Genomic DNA, 22005 nt, shown 5'->3' with positions numbered 1-22005 from the left:
ATCCCAAAAGGAGGATTTTAAATAACAAAGCATAAAATAAAAACCTCACACCAACAGCAATGTTATGTAAAAATACAGACCCCTGATCATTACTAAAAAACAAAACATAAATTCATGAATTTTGATGATGGAAAAACATAAAACACTCCCTCCTTACCCCTGAGCTGGTGGGCCCACATTGACGACTGTTTCTCCAAGAAGAGGTTGGCTTGGGATCTCTGGGTCAGACATTCTTCACTCAAACGCAACACCTGGAAACACAAACGTCTGGTCAGGACACTGATGCTGCTTTCTCTGTGAGGAAGTGAAGAGAAGGTGAACGAGGTTGTTTACCTTCTGTTAGAACAGGATGGAGGTTGTTTCGCAGTAATGACTGAAGTCTCTGAGATTTTACCCTTTTCACTGATCTGAGGCAGACGGAACTGAAAGTGATTGGAAGGAAAACCCAGGCACGCTCTCTAGACAGCCTTGTCCTGCTACGGCTGGATGGTTTTTTTTCTCGTCTTGATTTTGTGGTTGGCTGCTCACTCTGACTCATCATCTGTTACCAAGAAAAGCAGAGAGACTTCGGCTTGAATAGACTTGTTGAAATCCCCGTTACAAATATGCAAGTCTCTTTACATATTTTCTAACAATAACAATATCTGTCAGCAAACAACATGTTAAGTTTATAAAAATATATACTTTTCTGAATAAAATTGTTTATATAATCCTACATCAAGGATTTGAAATGATTTTTAAAATGTTTTATTTTATTTTGATTGCAGTTGTATCTTTGTGATTAAAACTTTCATTTTGTGACATCAGCTTCATACTTAAGGTAACTTTCAGTTTTTTCTGGAATAAACATGTCAAATGTCACAGTTTTTATGGATAATTGGCATAGTTTCTAAATTTCCCAATCTGCAGCCAGTCATATATTCAACACATGTTGAATCTGGAGTTCAGTCATTAGAAATTTGCACAAGGATGATGCAATAGAATAGAATAGAATAGAATAGAATAGAATAGAATAGAATAGAATAGAATAGAATAGAATAGAATAGGGTAGAAAAAATCAAAAGAAAAGGTCTTATCTGAATAAGGGATTTGTTTTTTTTACAAATCACGGGCAGCTTAACAATGCTATCATTGTCTATGTTTGATTTAAAGAGGAAGGAACAAGAAGTAACAGGGAATGATAAAGTTTTAACAATTTATTCAGAACAGTAAGAAAACAGCTGTTCATCTATTTTTCCTTAGGTTTCTTGTTGTTGGATTTCCCAAGCATTTACAAAGAGTTTTATAGCTGATAGAAACAAATCCATGTTTCTTTTTAAATTGATTGACATCACATTGGCAGCCTGTGTCTGTACTCTGTCACTTTTAATGAAAAATTAATCAACTCTTTGATACATATGTCATGTTGAGTGTGATGTTGGCTGGTTGGACATTTGTTAAATGATATGACCTGGTTTATGAATAAGTGAATACACATTTGAGAATCGTAATAATCATAATAATTTAAAATAAATAACCACAAAAGTTTCAACAGCAAATACAAGTATACAAGATAAAACAACTCCGATATAGTCTGAGATATCAGGCTCTGGCGTTAGTAACCTCAAATTATCCCAACTTCTTTCATGTCCTCTTTGTTGATGTTTGTGGTTGCTTTGAATTTCTTTTGTATTTCTAGTTTTTCTTCCTGATTTTGACTTCCCTTCACTGGTGTAGCTTCAGAGAAGTTTCTCTTAATAGAGGCATTCAGTTGCATCATCCACCTGAATTCAGATTTCAGCCTGCAGTTTGGTTCTCAGTCTTCAGAGGTGAAAAAAAGTTGCAAATGGATTCACGTTAGGAAAATAGCAGAACTGGATAAAAAACTATAAATATTGAGACAGAAAATAGTCAGCAAATTTGGTCTTAAATAATGGGAAATTCTCCAGGTCTCATAATGCTAGTAGTTACACTTTCCAGATTTTTTGTTAGAATCTCACAACTTTAGAGGCGTAACCCCTTTGAGCATTCTCACACAAGTCTTGAATCATACTTGACAAATGTTTATGTTGACATTTATTTTCAAAATGTGTAACTTCTTAGTAGTAGTTTTTTTTTATAATGTAACATAGACATCTCCTTGCCATGTTCATTGCAAGCTACAAAAGTAAAAGTAAAAGTACTTTCACAGACATATTAGCCCAAGTCCCATTTCGAACAGTATTTTCTTTAAACGCAGGTCAAATTATTGCTCTTTAAAGATTATTGATCTTTTCCCCCTCTAAGTTAGGTTGACCTTATCTTTTCCTCCTTTGATAAGAACATGTGCTTGTCTCAGTCCTTGAGCCAAACACTGCTCCAATCAGAAAGGTAACTGCAGCTATTTCCTTCTGAAGAGCTAAAACTAACAGGTTTAAAAGAATAAAAAATGTCCCTTTTGATATTGTTATGATAATATGGATTCAGCTAGACTTGTCTGGAAAACACTACTCCATTTCCATGATTTCAAAACATACATTATTAAGTCAGTCAGAGTTTCTACAGTTAATTAATTACCATTTATGAGGCTTATCGCTTCTGTAGTGCTAATGACATTCATCTTGTTTAAGCTTTATGACAATATGTCTATTTATTTGCTACAAAATCAAATCAAATTGCACAATTACACTAACCATTGTGTAATTGTGCTTACATCACAGACTTCATATTTTAGCAGTGGACTTTCGAGCTACTGTATATGTTGGCATGAAGTGTTTGTATAATAAGGCAAAAGACTAAAATAAATAAATAAATAAATAAATAAATAAATAAATAAATAAATATTTAGAAAATATGATCATAACTGGCTAAACATTGTATTTTTTGCTCCCAGAAACCTATTACAATTTATTTACAATTTTGTTTTAGATTCGGAGGTATGCCTCTGAAATAAAGGTAAACAAATGAACAGTTTATCTGTATTTTGTCTTTATTTTTTTAAATGTATGGACGATTGAATGCAGTTCTCAGTGGTTCACGCACTACCAGACGGTAGGGGGCGGTAACTAACTCAAAGACGGAAGCCTTCGCGTGTTGTGATTGGTTGAAACTCTACTGTTGCAGGAAACTGCTGTTCAGCTTTAGACATTTTTTGTGAGACAGCCGAAAATAAACTAAGCATATTCCGCGTTACAAAGGTATATTTATTAACTCATGCTTTATACAACACGCAGAAACCGCGAAAGACGTGAAAATGTCGTTTACAAACGCGCCTTTCACCGTTAGCATGAACTTGTAGCGGCAAATTTGAAAAGCTTTACAAGCTCAACTTTATTTGTTTGAGCTAGCCGGCGGCTCCGAGCTCACATTTGTCTCAGAAATTGTAACTTTGAAGGTTTAGTTAGAAAATATTATTTGTCCTCGTTCTTCTTTTCTAGTTAAATACAAGAAAACAGACAACAAGTTAACAACAGCGAAAACGAAGGCGCTGGCAGTAATATTTGCTAAGAAAAAACGAGTTAATGTAACGTTTAATGGTTGCAGGTTTTATGTAACGTGGCCTAACCTTTTGCCTTTTTCCACAGATGATGCGAAGACCCAGAGCAACAACTGCCAAAGCTGTAATTTACAACGAAAATGAAAATACAGATTCCGACCAGTGAGTTATGTTTACTTATTTATATCAATAAGTCTATTCTTTTTAATGGTTAGTTTATACAAAGTAGCTTCGTGGACATGTTCAAAGTGACTAGAAGATTTGAAATGACCTCATATTGTGATAATAATTTACCTGCATTTAAGATTGTTCTCTCTGAGATTAATCTTTATGCAAGGCTTTACAGTTCCTAGTAAACATATTTGTACAAATAAACATTTAAAGTTTCAATGTATATTTATTGTAATAGGCATATAGAAATAAAATTACTTATATGGCCTTCAAAATGTTTCACAAGTAGAAAACTGAAAATTACATATGTTCTCCGCCCCCTTTACTCTGTTATCACTAAAGAAAATCCAGTGTGGCCAGTTGTTTTCCAAAATTACCAATCCAAATTGACACCAGTGTATCATTTTTCTTTATGTTGCTGGCGGCTTTATATTGGTCTAGCACTAAAAATGCTGCCAAAACACATTTAAGTTTATGTTTGTAATAGGAAATGTTAGAGTGTTGTATAATTTTACAAATTTCCATCCTTTTTTCTTTTTCTGATGTTGAACTTTTATTCTTGCCTTACGATTAGGTCTTTTACTCAGATGGTGAGTAGTGATGAAGAGATGGACGAGTGGAATCCATCGGAGTCGACAAAAGCTACCAGCAAAGCTGCCAGAGCACCTACAGATGGAGGGATGAAAGCGGCGCCCAAGAGGACCGCAAAACCAAAACAGCCTAAAGTTCCCAAACAACCTACGGTCCCTAAACCAAGGGCACCCCGCAAACATGCAGCAGAGCATGAAGATACTGCCATGTCTGTTTCTGGTGGAAAAAAGAGAAAGAAGTCCAATGGTGATGATTTAGGAGAAAATGAAAGGAAAACACAGACTGGTTGCCCTGAAAAACAGAAGGCTGAAAAGAGAGGCAATAGTGTCAGAATGAAGGAAGAGGTAATTATAACAGCTACCTCAGCAAGAGTAAGCATGAATGACATAGGCATATACAGCAATTCTTGGTGTTCAAAGACATTAGTAATAACAAAACACAACTTTGGTGATGATAAAAATACAGATTTGATCCAAGTTAGATCAAATCTAACTTGACTATTTTCTGTTTTCTTATTGTCAGTTTCTGGTAATATTTTTATTTCTGTTTTTTGGTTTTTAGAGGATCTCATTTATTGTGTCGGACGCCCATCGGACAGACGAAGGGACGTCACAGTCTGGGCTCCAAGTAAAGAAGGAGGAAGCGCCGGAGGACGATTTCACTTTTGATGAGCCAAGTCTAAAAAAACAGAAGACCAGCGAGACGAGCCAGAGACAGCGACCCACCTTCCCAGAGTCCGGAGCACACTCTCTGAGGAATGAACTCAACATGAACTGGGACCTGAATGAGGTGGAGAGGACATGACTTACCCTTGAATTCTTGGATAATTTGTCTTTTAACTTTTTTAGAAAAGTTCAACATCTCTATACTATGTTCTTCCACTTTTTGCAGTACATTGTAACCTGACAGAAAAGTAATTCTTACAACCCATGCAATAATTAGCAAAGACTAAACAACTACATGAAAATGCATGCATGAAAATGTATCTGCATTTTACCATTGCATGTATGAATTTTCTACTGTTTCTGTTGTTTTCCTCAGCTTATCTCTATACTGACATGTGTGGAGCGGTGGGTGTGTGGAAACATCATCAAGCTGCTACGCGAGGAAAACACTGTTCCCTTCATGGTGCGCTACCGGAAAGAGATGATCAACCACATGGACGCAGATGCAGTTCGAGACGTCCAGATGGTTTATGAGGAGTTATGGTAGGTATTTTACATAAAATAAATATAATCTGTTAAACCCCCAGGACTTACTAGAAATCTGATAAATATCAGCTGGCTGTATAAAACCACACATTTAGGTGTGAAAAACTACATTGTGGAGCATTTTTGAGATGATGTATCAGCTATTGGCCACTAGATGGCGGTAGTGGTTCATCTTTGAGGCCCAAAACGTCTGCATGTCTGTTTTGATGTTAAGCTGTCCTTTTTGCTTTCCTTGGTTAAGACAGATTTCTTGTTTGATTTCTTCATATGCTTAGTTCTCTTGCTAAGAAGACCCAGTCTGTGGTTCAGACCCTGAAGAAGGATGGTGTTCTGACACCTGAGTTGGAGGAAAGCCTCAGGAGCTGCCGATCAGCTGATGACCTGGATCATGTGGTCAGATTTTTATTCAGTGATAACCTATCTACATTGACTTGAAGATCTCATTTTGGATTAAAGTGTTCACACCTGAGTGACTGCTTGCCTGGATGAGAGTAAATAAATTGTACAACTCCTGGCAAAAAATATGAAGATTTAAAAAAAATTGTAGCAAAAAGACTGGAAGACAAATAGGATTTTTTTAGTAAACAACTAAGCCATCTGTTTAAAAAAATCACCTAAAACTAAAGAACATTGTTATAGCTATTATATTTTGTTATTTGATATGTGGAGTGATGCTGATTTGAAAATAATACAGTTTTCTATGTAATCAATAAGACAAGGCCAAAAATAAAATAGTAATAAAAAAACAAAAAACAAATATGGGTTTCACACGTTATCTCTCCTCAGGTTTAAACAGTAATTTTATTTCCATAATACTGTTACATTGAGTTGTATTTGACTTCTTTGGGTTATCTTTAAATTTATTTAAACAATTTATATCAGACATGTCCATTTAGAGCAGTGAGAGTATATTCATTTGGTCTAAAAACTCATTTATGTGCAGAGTTTTAACCCGTTTTCTTTGGAGAATATAAGGCTCTGTTCACAGCTAGTACTAAATAATGCTTCACATAAAATCGGACTAAGTGAAGCCAGATGAATATCACCTGGCATTTCAATCCATCCTGTGTTAACAGATATAATTTACCTACTTCACATGCAAATAAGCATGTAAACACTCAGTGGGCTGTCAACAACACCACAAACAAATATAGTGTTTAACACTGTTATGAGTTGTTTAAAAATGAAAATTCTCAAAGAGCTTAATTATGTAGCTATGACAGAGTTAAAGAATGATAAAAAAGGTGTGACTGCACAAAGTCAGAATGTATAAATGAAGAGAAAACAGGATCTGTGTTTTGTGTTTTTATCTGCAGTATACGCCCTACAAGAAAGGCAGCAAGCTCACTAAAGCTCGCAGGGCGAAAGCATTGGGCCTGGAAGATGCTGCCACCGCATTGCTGAATGTACCACACACTCTGGACCTCAACGCTTGGGTAAAGCCTGGTACTGAAGGTAGGAGGCACTTGACTGTAATCGCATACAAAAAACACGCAAGCCTTAAACTGATTGTTATTTTCACTGTCTTCTAACTTTCTAAAGGCAGATTCTTGTGAAATGGAGACACTTGTGACTCAAGCCATTTACTCTGGCACATTGTAGCGTATTATTTATAGTTAGTATGGCTGAAAATAGACTTAGACTTAGACTGACTTTATTGTCATTTTGCATGCACAGGGTGTATACAGAACGGAATTTCGTTGCATACGGCTCAGGACAGTGTTTTGAGGTTCCAATGTTGTGAGGTTACTCCAGAATAAAATAAAATACAGTATAAAATATAAATATAAAATATAAAGTGCAGGAATGACAGTAAAATAGAAGTTATTTAGCTCTGTACATGTGCAAGGTATGAAGTGGAGACCAGTTTTTGAGTGCAGTCCAGTTAAGAGTTCAGCAGTCTGATGGCAAGTGGGAAAAAGCTGTTTCGGAACCTGGTGGACCTGCACCGGACGCTGCGGAACCTCTTTCCAGAGGGCAGCAGGGAGAACAGTCCATGGTGAGGGTGTGAGGGGTCACTGATGATGTTTCGGCCTCGGGACACGCAGCGCTGGGATGAAATGTCCTGAATGGAGGGAAGGGGGGCCCCGATGATCCTCTCTGCTGTCCGCACCACTCTCCTCACGTTCTTCCAGTCGGAGGCGCTGCAGCCTCCACACCACACAGAGAGGCAGCTGGTCAGAATGCTCTCTATGGTGCTTCTGTAGAACGTCTTGAGGATGGGCGGGGGCAGGTGTTCAGGATGTAAAATTTGATTCTTGTATTAATATTGAGATCAAAAGATGTACTTTGTAAAGTCACTGTGGATCGGTGTTTGTGTGTGTGTGACAGGTCTATCATGTGTGGAGGAAGTGGCCACTGGGGTGGAGCATATTTTGGCTGATATAATAGCCAAAGACCCTGAGACACTCACCTACATTAAAACATTGTAAAAATATTTTCTTTTATGCACATTTTTCTATTTCTGTGTACATAAATGATGTTAATGTTGTTGTGTTTTTTTTTAAGTCTCTGGACTTTCCCAAAGACTTTTCTTAAGTCTTTGGGAATCTCTTGAACATTCCCAAACAGATTTTTGATGTTTCTTTCTGACAGATGTGAAAAGAGCTTCGTGACCATCCAGTCCAGTGTGTCTAAAACGGCACTAAAGGAAAAAGAGCAGGAGAAAGTTGCCCAAGAACACAAAAAACCAGGAGCGGGACACCCCCCAAAAAAAGACTTCGACAAATTCCAACTCTACTTTGACTTTACCTGCAACGTTCAGCGCATCCAGCCTCATCAGGTAACAAGATGAAAATAATTACCCATTTTCACATGTACAGAATAGGTTAGCGCTAGCTATAGCGACTGGTACTCCTGTAAAAAATGACTGTTTGCCTGATATTGCACAGCTCTCTTTTACCACTGGTACACCAGCATTTTTATTCAACACAAATATTTCTGAATCTACCCTCCCCCCTCAATTCTACTCATATTAAAGATTTGATTTTTTTGTATAATTTTTCTGTGTAAAATTATGGCACTAAATTAAAAGCTGAATTTCAAGACTTTTTTTTTACCGGGGAGGGTCACTAGCTGTCTCTGTACATATTGAATTAGGACTGGTGCTGTCAGTCAATAACATTTTTTTATACAATTAATAGCACCCTAGTGCTGTGATTAATCACGACTAATCACAATGCTTACTTTGTAAGCTTCAAATGTAAATATGTACGGTAAGTTGTCAAAAATGCTTAAGAAAGTCTTTTATTGTCTCAAACCAAATTATCTGAAGATTTTACATTGTTTAGGTTTTTATATTCAGGAAGGTTTAAAGAAGTCATTTTGTTTTTGAAATGCCAACTATAAACTGGTCGTACTTCAGTGGAAAAATAATTCATCGTTGCGATACGTACTACCTTAGTTTTATCCAAACTTTGGGATGTTTTTTTAAAGCGAAATTTGCCTCTGAGCAAACCAGTCTGACTCTTTCAACTTGTGTTTACGACTCTGCGTTGTTGACCACAGTACAAGACCATGTGAGCCGCTGCTTTGAACACAAAGTGACCCTCCGTGCAGAAGAGAGGCATTTAGGTCAAAATAGGCAATGCGATTAATCCGTATTATATAATATTAACGGCTTAAACTTTTTTGATTAATCGCATGTGTTGGCGTATTAACGCTGACAGCCCTAATCAGGACCAGAGCGGGAAACCAAACAACTTCAAGAAGACAAGTATGAAACAACTGCATTGGTTCTGCTGGGATATAATTAATTACTATGTGGTTTTCATGCTTACCTGATGCACACACACTTATGGACTAACACACTCCCTCTGTTTGTGTTTGTTTCATCGGTGCGTGCCGGTTCTGAATGCTACCCACGTCAGTTGCAGTTAGTCTTGTCTGTGCCTTCATACCCTCCTCCCCTCCTGCGCCCCGCTTGGCCCCTTCATCTCCCCCTCAGTCTCTCCAGTGACTGGTATGTTACTCAGAGTTGGTCCCGGGCCTCATGTGTCACCACGGCTCCTGTCACCCGCTGCCTCTGCCACACCACACTCCCTGGCAGCCGCGCTCTGCCCCGCAGTCATTTTTAATCACGCGCACACGTTCTTGCGCACACTTGCTCCGCACAGCCACGGCCGCCCGAGAGTCCCCTCGTTCTCTCTTCTTAACATATGTGACATGTCCCCCCGCCGACATGCCATTGGATTAGGAGGCTTTGATTGACAGGCGGTCCTCTGCAGTGACAGCTTCTGCTGCCGGGCCCACAGGCGGACAAAAGGATGGGGAAGAGGGAGCGGGGGCAGTGAAAGAAAGAAAACACGGCGGGATGAGCGACGCCGAGGTGCGTTCGTCACTTATCTCTCATGCTCTGCTCTGATCTGCCTCATCCCTCTTTTCTCTGACTAAACCTTATCCCCTCCAATCCACACCTCCCCTCCCACTTGTCTTCTGTGTATGCAAGGCATTTAATTCGATGACTCGCCTTTGTCACGGAGTGTTAATCCACAGGCTGCCGTGACCCTGTTAGCTGTCAGATTCCGGCTAAAATGAACCTTTTCTAGCCACGAAGTTGTCAGGGGGAGGAAGCAGGTGAGAGATGTGTTTTGACAGAAGGCATGTGTGTTTGTGCACACTTGCCCGTGTGCTTTAGCACATTATATTAAGCCTCGGCTCTTTTTCTAGTGGAAGAGAAACGGACAAAATGAGGGAGTTGTCCCAGGGAACTCTTAATGAGTCCCTGGAATTATAAACAACTCATGAACTTAATGAACTTTGAATTTATCTTCAAGTGACAGGAGGCATTTGGTTTTTATTAGGTTTGTTCAAACATTTAAATAAAAAAATGTTCTGTCACTTTTCCAAATCCTCCAATTGATTTTTATTCTATTGATGATTGCTAATTTGAAATCATTAACAGTGACTTGGGTTTTGCTGCTTGGGAGCATAAAGAGTGTTTTACATGCTTTCATGAATTTAGATCTGCTAATCCCAGTTTTACACTTACCAGTACTTACTGATCACTAAAACCTGGATTTTTTTTTGTTTATTTTTTATGAAATTACATAAAATTACATTTGAGAGAAATTTCTATTTACAGGTGAGTTTATGAAGCCTATAATTCCTGATAGGAGGCCTAAAATTTTACTTTCTGATCTAGGAACGTCAGACTGGGAAGAAACAAGATAATTATTTCCGTGAAAGCCTTATATAAATTGACAGCAGGTTTCTAAATTCATCTGAAGTCTGTTCAGGGGAAGCTCTGGCATTCAGCTTGTCTGAAAGTATAATGCTTATGCCAGATGTAATTCCATTAGACTTGATTTGAGTCCTCTTCTGGAGGGTACACATTTACTTTATAGCCATAAGACTCCAGCATGCTCTGCAGCATGCCAGAGCAGATTTATTGAATGTGGAAGTGGGCTGCTTTTAATGCGATTTGCACCATGATCAAACAGGAGTTTAGCGCTTTTGATCGGGGTTCGCCCGCAGAAGAGCTCAAGCAATCGGATACGCTTCATCAATTAAAGAGAAATGTTTGATAAACAGGTGATGGACAGTAACTTTGGCTTTCACATCCACTCAACTTGCTCAGGTTGTGTCATATTGCAACCGTAAACTTCAGTTCACGTGACTTGGATTTTATGTTTTATGCTAGTGATTGGACGAAATTTAAGACTGCAACAGACAATTTTTAAATAAAACTTTTAATTTAAAACATCTTTTGCATGAAATAGCATATTAATCTTTTTGACTCAAATGTTAAGATTATAAGAAAGCAAAAATCTAAATATTTGAGTCTGGAGAAGTACGGAATATTGAAATGGAAATAGTTTAGGAAACATTGATGACGGTGCCAAGCGTAACAAAATTCAGCAGACGGCTTGATTCCTCTCTAATAAACCACATTTCCTCTGTGCCAGCAAGGTCGAGAAAAGTGCGAATTCTCTGTGAATGTTTGTCAGCGTGGTTGCATCTGTTTGTTCTTGATATGGCGGATGGATGGATGTGTTGATGACAGTATACCTCTACAGACCAGATGAGCAAGAGGAGGAGACAGATAGGGGATAGTTGTTGGCTGACTGCCCTTACTTTGGGGCTGAGGAACGGATTAAGGAAAGCAACAGAGGAAAGATTGTCTTTCTGGTCTTGTCAGGATTTGGCCAGCACTTGGCTACCTGTCACTGCTTGGCATGTTTAATACATAAACATATTTACACTCTGCTTCACATCCCTGTTTTGTATCACGCCATCAAACTCTGATAGAAACTGAGAGATTCATAGAGGAACACTAGCTGTGATCTATCCTAAGTAAAAAAAAAAATAGAAAAGAAAAAAAGCACAGGATGCCATTTCTTTAGTCAGGCCATCACATTTAGAGCCTAACAAAAACATAGATAAATTGCTTAAGGGATTTATTTTTTCTTAAGTTAGAAGGTTTTAAGAAGTAGCATCTTGCTTCTTAAGATAAGTGAGGAAAGCTTGTGTTTTTCATTTTAATATTCATTTTTTTAAGAACTGAACTAGTTATTATAGGAGTATTTTAAAGAATATAGTACAGATTTATTTTTATTTATTAATTTCAATCTTTATGGTATTTACTTTTAAATATAGGTTATATTTTGATTGTTAGTTATTTTACAATATAACAATTGAATTAATCACTTGATCTTGGTCTTGGTCATTTTACCTAGATGAACAGTGTTAACCTGGATCTTAGCCTATAATTCTTGACAGCCATGTTAAGACAGTACAACATGTGTCCTTGTAAAATGCCTTAAAAAATCCTTAAAAAAATAAAACTTTTATTTTGAGGACATTTGTTTCTAGGGAAAAACTAGTAAAAACCTCACTGCCATGTGTTTGTTGCCAAAAAATACATTGTATCCCCTTCTCATATTATTAAATATTTGGTATTCATTTCAATGGAAGATATGTTAGAGAAAAATAACACTCTTGCATCACCTTACAACACCATTGACTGTAGCATACATAATAATTGTATCACAAAAAAAATCATAAATCTTGAACATGTCAAAAATTGCACTGCATTTGTATAACAGTTCACACACAACGTGTATCGCACATGTATGCCACTGCAACAAAATCAAACCCAATAATGACATTACATAATCTGATGCTATGGTGCGCAGATATTGGGGTTACAAGAGCTTGAAACTATAACTAAAACTTGTGGCTTCACTTGCAGTCTGATTTATTTGGCCTGGCGTTATCTGAGCATTATGCATTATGGTATAAATGAGTTACAAAAAATAACTGAACCTTTAGAATAGAGGTTTTGCAATGCAGTTTTAAATTCACTAGTTTTGTTACAGTTGTGGGTTGTCAGAGATGTGTTTTGCTTGCATTCCTTGACAATATGTTAAACCTCAGAGGTTTGATGAAGATAGTTTCAGAAATCTCATCACAAGTTGTCGAGGAAGCCTTGGGCTGAAACATGCCACCAGGAGAGAAATCTTAACTTTCATCGTTATTCAAGCGATCTTTGCTGATTTAATCCTGGCTCCCGCCATTAGCTGTGTTTTAAATTTTTACCCGTGTGCGCGCGCGTGTCTGTGTGTGTTGCATATGGGTGCGCTGCATGCACCCAACAGTGCTGCTGAGTGGTAATGGTTGTGGCACGATGGGTGGGGGGGGAAGGCCTTGCGGTCTCAAAGCTGATGGTGGCATAGTGGTGGCATTTGTCAGCTCGCTTCTTCCGCTTGGGCTCCAGATTGACGTCTTGCTTCTTGGCCCTGTTCTGTGGCAGGCTAAAGGTTCCCGACTGAAAAGGTCAGACACTTACTGCTGTTTGCTTAACAGCATGTAACAGTTCCTCTCAGGGGGGAACCAGCACACAACACAACAGGCCCGACCACGGGACACACTCCTGGGCTTCTAACTTTTTATGGAGATGTGAGGGAGCTAAGGAATTTTCTTAGATGATTTAATTTAGAATGATTATTGCGCATTCTTATTTTTGTAGACGTTATCATTTGAAAATGAGGAGATGAAGGAAATTAGTATTTTACATGGTATACTTTGTTAGCATTTGAACTATAACCATAAAATAAATGTCCTCAAAAAGATATATATATATATGTATATATATATTGGTTTTAGAGGTAGAGCTGTTTATATAGTGCTTTGAAGCATTTTTCCTTTTTGTTAGTTTTGGCTTTTTTCAGACTTTAATAGTTTTTTTTAGATCAAACTGAAGTTGGAGCTTTCTCTCTCAGTATTTTCGGACAGATTGCAATTATAGCATGTTTTCGGGAGCTTGAAAAAGCAAAGCAGCAACAGGAAATCATAATGTCATCGTCATGTTTGACTGTCTGTATCATTTTGTCATTCTGTAATGCTTTGTTCCCTTTAAGACAGTTGTAAAGGGAAGCACACTTTGTGAAAACTTCGACTTTTGTCTCCTCAATCCATATATTGTCTTCCTATAAGCTGTTGAGATAATAAAGACATTTGTGAGATGTGCCTTTGTTTTTTTTTCTTATTTGGTCAGCAGTCTTCTTTTTCTTCCTAAACAATTTTTGGCAGCTTTTTTCTTGTTGAATCTTGATCTTAATTGAGGTGGGTGTTCTGGGTTTTTTGTGCCCTCCTGGACAGATTGTTGATACACTGGCCACTCTTGAGAAGTTTCACCATCTTCCATTTTTTAGTTTTGGCACCTTTTCAGACTAATTGATGTCATTTCTCAAATGTAAGATCAGGCATGCTGTGTTGCTTTTTGAAATATTTTAGCTGATCTCTGCATGGGCTCTAATTAGTACATGTATTGATTGTACAGCTAAGGTTTTAATCAGAACAAAATTAAACAGAGAGAGGAGCTCTCTGTTTAGTTGTCAATGCAATGTATTGCATTGACAACTGCAATACAGTTGTCAATGTATTGCAGGTTAAAACATGGGGCTTTCTGAAGGCTGTGAGTTTCATGATCACATGGGGGGACATATATCTGTGTGGGGATGTGGGTGTTTTCACTCAGAACTGTGTTTGTGTTCAGACACTGGCGATTAACCGAGGCGAGAGTCTGAAGATTCTGACAGTGAAGGTGAACATTCCTGACAGAGTGAAGAGCGACTTTACTCGATGGTGCATCAACAACAGGTCAGAAACACAATAATACAGAGAAAACTTTGCACACACAGACAGGCCTGTCTGCAGTGGTTATATAAGGTTGCAATAAAAATGTTAGGAGGAGGCTGCTCTACTCTCCTTCATGATACCACAGAGTATGACAAGCTGTTGTATCAGTAGAAATATGGAGAATAGTAAGAAGTCTTTGTTTTGAATTACGAATGGGCATTAAAGCTAAGTATAGTTCATGTTTCTTGGTGCAGGATAAGATTTTAAAATGTGTTCTGATCTAAAGAGTTTTGAATGGACCAAAGCACTATTCTTACTGTGTTTTATTGCAGGTGGAGGCTAAAAACATTTGCAAAAGAAGAACTTCATGCAATCATAAGAAATGCAGTAGAAGACTCGTATAAAAGGCTTATTTTGCCTTTTCTCACTCGAAGCTACAGGTATGTTTCTTAATATCAGTTATTGTCTGTATAAAATATAATTTCTATTAAAAAGATTCTAAATTAAGACAAAGTAGAAATTGGTGTACTTAGTATGCAATTTAGCAAACTTAAGCACAAGTTGAACAATTCAACAAGATTTCTCTGTAGATGACAGCAAAATTATTTAAGTAGGATCCTTGGTATGTGTGGAATATGCATCAACAGGCACTATTTAAATTTACAATAGCATTCTGAAAAGTTGTGAACTAATTAAGTGGTTACATTCTTTTTGCACATGTTTTTTTTTTTACCCCTCCAGGGGCTCTTTTGTGGGCTCTAGTGTCCCTTATATGAAAGTAGGCTGACAGGAAACGGGGGAGAAGAGGGGGGAAGACATGTGGCAAATGTCGTCGGGTCCGGGAGTCTTACCCGCGACACTGCGTCGAGGACTCAAGGCCTCCAAATATGGGTCGCGCTATCCCCTACGCCACCACAGCACGCCCCCTTTTTGGACATTTTTAATGCTTGCCCTTACTTCTTCCCCTTTAAAAAACTTTTTTTTGTACTTCTTACCCTTAAAATACAACAAAAATTACATATTCCTCTCCTTTGTACGTCACATTTTTGAAATATCTTTACTTTGCCATTTTCTAGTCTGATTTTCTCTCCTGTTGATCCCGCTCCTTAGGACTAAGCTAACAAGTGCAGCAGAAAAGGAATCGATCGCCATGTTTGTGCGAAACCTCCGTCAGCGCCTGTTGGTCTGTCCAGTCAGGGGAAGTGTCATAATGGGGGTGGACCCTGGCTTCACACATGGCTGCAAACTGGCTATCCTCTCTCCTACAAGTAAGTGTTCACTCTAGACATTGCAAATCCCATAATATTTATTTTTCTATCAAGAAATATTTGGGAACTGGTGTTCATAGAAATAATCGATCTCAGGTTGTAAACATCACAACCTGGTATTGTTATGTTTTACTTTGACAGTTCCATAAGGTATTGAACAGAGAGTTCACCCAGGACATTGATTAATAAGGGAAATGTTGCTGCCTCTGTGGACAATTTTACAGAAAGAGTGCAAATAAATCAACAAATTTATGTTGATTAAACTTGACACATTGTTAAATAATGAGATTAGACCAAATCTGAGATCTTTATCGTAATTAAAAGGTGCATAGCCTAAAAAAAATGGTCTGAAAATAGGAAAATATTTGAATTAAATATGTTGTACCAACATGCAGCTACATTTGTGTTTTAATTATGTGATGATGGAATAAACTCTCATAACTTTTTAGCATTCAATCTTAGGAAAGCATCTGTAACAACATTTTTAATTAGAGCATGTGAAAAGAAACAGAATCAATTTAGATTTGGTCCTTATTAGAACAAATCCAATAAGTTTCAGCAGCAAATTAACAGCAGAAAAAAATCTGTCATTGCTGTATGTGATATCTGTTTCTGTATAACTCCATGTCATTGTCACACTTGCCGTGTTGATTATCTTATCTCTAATCTAGATTTCAAATAGTGCTAGATAGTGCTTCTCTCAGAGTGTGTGGCTTTACACTGTGCAGACTGTGTTGGGTCCATCATGGTAATAGTTGGGCGTATTGAGGAGGCTGCTTACATTATTTAATTTGAGCATGTAATTGTAGCCTCATTTCATAAAGTCCAGTAAAAATATTTAAAACAATAAAATAACTTCTGTTGTTTGTTATTCATCAACTATTCTGGGTTTTTTCTATCTTTCTGTTCTAAGGTCAGATTCTCCATACTGATGTTGTGTTCCTGCACAATTCAGGACAGCAGAAAGAAGCAGAGAAATTGCGCCACCTCATGACCACATACAGGTATTACTCCTATGTCAAATGTAGAATTATATTTCGGGCATGAACTAAACTGGACATGATGTTGCTCACAAGAAAACAGTATAATTAACAGTATTATTTTGACAGATTATTTTTTTGTCCTCTTACCTTTTTTTCTCCATTTCATCAAATAGCTGCACAAAAGTCGTCATTGGCAACGGTACTGCTTGTCGTGAAACTGAGTCCTTCTTCGCTGATCTGATCTCTAGACGTTATTTTCACCCACTGGACGTGTCTTACTGGTAAGGTCTTAATGTAATTATTTATGTGTAATAGTAATTACACATAAAGCTTGATATAAATACTGTGCTGTAAATATGTCATAAACTATAAAATCTGATACTACAGTGTTTTCCCAATATTTGCAAAATTGAAATGTAAATTGAATTTACATTTCAATTTTTTGTGTTTTTTTTCCACAAAAAAACACCCTAATAGTTTTTTTCTCTCTTGTTGCTATTTTGCAACTTAATTGCCACAAAGTGAAGCCAATCAAACTTATTGGCATAGATGGGAATAAATTGTAGTTTTATTGCACTGCTTCTAAAATGAGTTTAACTCTTATGCATTATTGTATATTATTGTGAAACACACTGCACTGCATGAACTGCAGCGTATGTGAACCACCCATTTATTTTCTGACATTCATATGTTTGAACTTTAAACATGAGCCGTTCACTGAAGTTGTAAAGATTTAATTCTGGTGCTCAAAAAGTTGGACCATTGCAACCATCCACATTAGGAACGTATTGGTTATATAAGTTAGGATGACATATGGGAAATTGATCTAATTTAGAAAGCAAATAAATTTCTGAGAAAAAAATGCGTGGTTGAAACAGAGCAAGAAGGGACGTGAAGTGCAGGCAAGCCATCAGAAACGTGTGGGGGAAGCAGAAAAGCTGGATGAGATGGAGGGAGACAAATTGGAATGTGTCCTCAAGTGAATACCTATTAAAGCCATCTGGAGTTCGTTTCACTTCAGTCCAATTAAACAGACGTTTTGTGGTCCAGGTCTCGTCTGTAACTAAATCCAGTCCAAGCTTCAGAATACAACTGCATAGAAGGCCTGTCCAAGCATAATAACCACTGCCCGCCGTTTGCACCATCTCCTTTATTCACTGCAGAGTTCCATGTGTGTTTGTTGACTTGAGGTTAGCAGGGGGACCGCAGACTAAATTCATTCTGAGCACTTTTTGAATGTTTGCAAGAGTTTCTCTCCTGTATTTTTAAGTTCTTACACATAAAAACACTTTAGAGGTCACACTGTAGGTGCAAATGTGAATTTCATTTTCTTTTTAACATGAAATGTTCCTTTCTAAAAGCAGAAGCAAAATGAAGCATTTGCCAAGTTAACGTTCATTTTATCATTTCTGCATAGTTCATATTTCCTGTTACATCTTTTGAAAGTAATTTGTAACTCTCCTCAATACCTTCAGATGATTTAAATGTTTTAATTTTTTCGGATCTTTCTTATGTACTGTTTGGGATTCATGATTTTTACAAGACAAGATTGTCCTATAAAGACTGAGACGCAATTTTAGTAATAAACAATTCTTTACACTTTACTATAGCTTGGTTTATGGGTGAAAGAACTACCAAATTGTACATAGACGTTATAAGAACATTGTTAAAATATTATTTTATTCAGATATTAGTCTGCAGTTGTACCTTTTAAACTTTTTTAGCCTCAAGGAATGAACAAAAGAGAGAAAAATAAATGTAAATTTAACATATCTGTGTATAATTCCAAACATTGCAGGCTGTGTCTTAGTTTTTATAGTATTTTAGTATCTTTTAAAAATGCAATGAAAATTAATTATTGGAGTGCTTGACAGAAATGTATTTATTACACAAGCATCTTCATGCAGCTCCAGGAATACAGGAGACTGGTCAGGTGTAAAGTTATGTAAAGAATAAAAACAGAATTAAGTTATACAGCAACAACTCAAACTTTGAGACTTTCACACAGCACATTTTTTCTGAAAATGGAAAGTTTGGCATATCTGAGAATTAACTAAATTAAACAAAAATGTAACTTTTTATGTGCCTAATGCTGGTAGATATTTCAGAAAATGAATACTGCACGTCCCACTTGTCTCATCCCACTATGAAACAAGGTCGTGGCACCTGTTTCAGTGAATTCTAAACATTACAGATAATTTCTCTCAGTGTTAACATCCACTTTCAGTGGCTTTCTTTAGTTGCTTTTTAAAGAATGCAACAGAATATATCACGATAGCGACATCCGTGTGTGCAATATTCAAATCTTAAAGGATTATTAGGAGTACAATTGTTTGCTGACAATGTATTCTGCAGTTAATTAATCCTCATCCTGCTACTCATTCCTCCTTCTCTGTCAGCCTTGACTGCAGTAGTTCATTAAAGCCCTCAACCTCATTTACGCCGTCTGCTTCCTGTCTCCCTGTGAGCCTTCATTGTCTCTCCTCCCCCACCCGTCGCTGTCTCCCAACCCTCGTCTCTCTCTTTCTGTCTTTTCGCCTCAATGCACAGCTGAAATGACAGCCAGCAACGGTGGCCTGTAGGAAATCCTTCCTTGTGATTTGTGTGTGTTTAAGTGTGCTGGGGCTGGGCACCTATGTATAAAACTGTGTTTTTGTTCATGTTACCAAAGTCTGGGTTAGTTCTTTAGTAAGATTTGTGGACTATAACAGAGGTTCATGCATATCTATATGACTTTTTTTTTTTTTTTTAGAATATCATCAAAGTGGAAATGGAACTTTTTATAAGTGCTTTTTGCTTTTTATTTCCCCAAAGTATAAATATTGTATTTATTTCTACTAGCTACTCTTCAAAATAGGAAATACAAAAGAATGTATCAGATGGCTGTTCACTGTGGGTCAGGTTCTTCTGGGGGTTTCCTCCTACTAAAGGAGAGTTTTTCTTTCTGCTGATGCAACAATCCTGCTGAGTTTGAGGCAATTCAATTGACTGTCCACTGTTGCTACATGGTCATTAATTTCTTTTGTAAAGTGCCTTGAGATGACATTTCTTGTAAAATGACCCCATATAAACTTAATTGCGTAGTGTCAGTAAATTTTGTGTGATATATAAAATCTGGTGCTGTTGTTAATTTCCTTAATTTCCCTGTAAAATCAGTCGATATAGACCTCCAAGAATCTCCTGCTCCAAAAAAGCTAAAATCCATTGACAATAAACAGAAATGTTGTCTTTGCCTTCTTTTTTTTCTGTTTTTTTTTACCCCTCCAGGGGGTCTTCTGTGGGCTCTAGTGTCCCTTATATGGACACTAGAGCCCACTAGAGCTGACAGGAAACGGGGAAGGAGAGGGGGGAAGACATGCGGCAGATATCGTCGGGTCCGGGAGTCGAACCCGCGACGGCCGCGTCGAGGACTCAAGGCCTCCAAATATGGGTCTCGCTAACCACTACGCCACCATGGCACGCCCGACTTTGCCTTCTGTCTAAATGATGTGTAAATGTGGTTAAAAGTCATAGATGGTAAGGTGTTTGCACAAAAACTTCAACTGAAGTCTAAATGTAGTTAAAAAGTTGTCTAAATACAGATTTTGGTGTGCATTTCAAGGCCAAATAGAGACGACAAACATCAGACATAACTGCTACTTAAAAAAAAAAATCCATAGACATCCATTGTTTCAAGGGCTAAACTCAACAACTCTCTTCTCTGACATTGCTTGTTTAATATTAACCATAGTTTTTAAAAATTATTTTATTGTGATTAGTGTACGTATGTATGTGAGGCGTCAGAGACCAGTCCAAGTTACTGCGGTTAGAGGCTTAGCTAAATAACTCTCCTTTCCATTGGTAACACACAGAGACGGTGACAATAAGTCCTTGACTATCTTGCCCTCTGGCTTACTTCTGTTGGGATGAGATCATTATTACTGGCTAGCTGATGGACCTGGAGGACAGCGGTAAGGAGACTGGATTCATGACTTTATGTGGGTTCGGGTATGTGTATCCCCTGTCATGTCCTGTGTCCAGGCATGCTCCAGGGGCCAAGTTGAGAGACTGATGAACATACAGTGGCAGGACCAGTGATGATTGAGTGAGATCCAGGCTCTCAGTACCCCTAGAAAGGTTTGAAGGTTGGCTAGATGGAGGGACAGATGGATGTAGAGGCAGGGAAAGGGCTCAGCCTTGCTACGAGGAACATCTTTATTTCAAAAGGAAAATGAACCCATGGGTGAGTGATAATGAAAAGGTTATGTCTTTGACTTTTGAATAGAGACTGGAGTATTTGTGCTGAAGTGTTTCATCTCTCTCTCTCTATCTGTCTATCCATCCATCCCTCTTTTTAGAAGAGCAAGTACAGCTCAAACATTTTGAATATTAATAACAAGTTGAACATGTCCGTCATTCATTTCGAAAAGTGAAACTCACACATTACAAAGATTCATTACTAAGAGAAAAAGAGAATACTTTAAACAGAAATGTCAGGCTTGGTTGGGTCTATGTTACATGTATTAGTACATCAGTAAGCATAGAGGTGATCAGCTGTGGTGTAACAGAATCCAAGGTTGCTTTGATAGCTACCTTCAGGTCATCTGCATCATTTTGTCTGATGTCTCTAGTCTTTCTCTTGACAGCTCAGACCAATTTGCTAACCAATCAAGAACAGTACCGCCATGGTCATTGAAACAGCTTTAGGTACCTTTTGCAGTGTGGGCCGATGCGAAGTCCTGCTGGGAAAGAAAATCAGCATCTCCATAAAGCTTGTCAGTAGATGTCTGTGCTGTGATTGCGGATTTCAGAAAACACATCAGATAAGCATCGGCAGATGACACGAAACCCAAAACTTCACTGACAGCAGAAACTTCACACTGGACATCAAACAACATGTACTCCACTCTTCCTCCAGATTCTTGGACCCTTGATTACCAAATGAAATGCAAACTTGACCGCAATCACTACACATACTAATGCTGCAGACACAACAATGTCCTGTTTGCTTTGTTCTGTGATATTCTATTATGCTCTAGAACATCTAGGAGACATTTCAGTAATGTTGAACCCACAAGCGTGTGAAATGTAGTTATTATATGACTTGTGAGTACAAGATATGTTACAGCTCAAATATTTTTTATGTTTCTGTTGGTCTGTACTTGTCATGATTTAGGGGGTGGGCTGTCTGGCACCATTCCTGGCATTTGTAAGTGGTGGCCGGTGAATATCTGCCAGTCTTCTTCTTATCACCCATGGCTCTCCCT

General features: G+C 37.8%; 1 protein-coding gene across 2 annotated transcripts in view; it reads left to right on the top strand.

Moving 5' to 3' along the window:
- Positions 1–3073: 3073 nt before the first annotated feature.
- Positions 3074–22005, top strand: part of srbd1 (S1 RNA binding domain 1) — a 51364-nt gene continuing 32432 nt past the window's right edge. The window contains exons 1-14 of one of the 2 annotated variants that reach the window (XM_005807852.3): positions 3074–3155; positions 3543–3616; positions 4200–4560; positions 4778–5005; positions 5258–5424; positions 5703–5820; positions 6744–6882; positions 7759–7855; positions 8023–8209; positions 14426–14529; positions 14841–14948; positions 15619–15776; positions 16690–16780; positions 16933–17040. In XM_005807852.3, coding sequence (XP_005807909.3) covers positions 3543–3616; positions 4200–4560; positions 4778–5005; positions 5258–5424; positions 5703–5820; positions 6744–6882; positions 7759–7855; positions 8023–8209; positions 14426–14529; positions 14841–14948; positions 15619–15776; positions 16690–16780; positions 16933–17040 — 1940 coding nt within the window. In that variant the 5' untranslated portion in view covers positions 3074–3155. Of the gene's footprint in view, positions 3156–3542; positions 3617–4199; positions 4561–4777; positions 5006–5257; positions 5425–5702; positions 5821–6743; positions 6883–7758; positions 7856–8022; positions 8210–14425; positions 14530–14840; positions 14949–15618; positions 15777–16689; positions 16781–16932; positions 17041–22005 lie in introns of those variants that run through there. The other variant, XM_023326923.1, reaches the window with a different exon arrangement.

The sequence above is a fragment of the Xiphophorus maculatus genome, chromosome 22 (assembly GCF_002775205.1).
Source record: "Xiphophorus maculatus strain JP 163 A chromosome 22, X_maculatus-5.0-male, whole genome shotgun sequence".
Taxonomy (NCBI): domain Eukaryota; kingdom Metazoa; phylum Chordata; class Actinopteri; order Cyprinodontiformes; family Poeciliidae; genus Xiphophorus; species Xiphophorus maculatus.
This window is presented reverse-complemented; position numbering and strand designations above follow the sequence as displayed.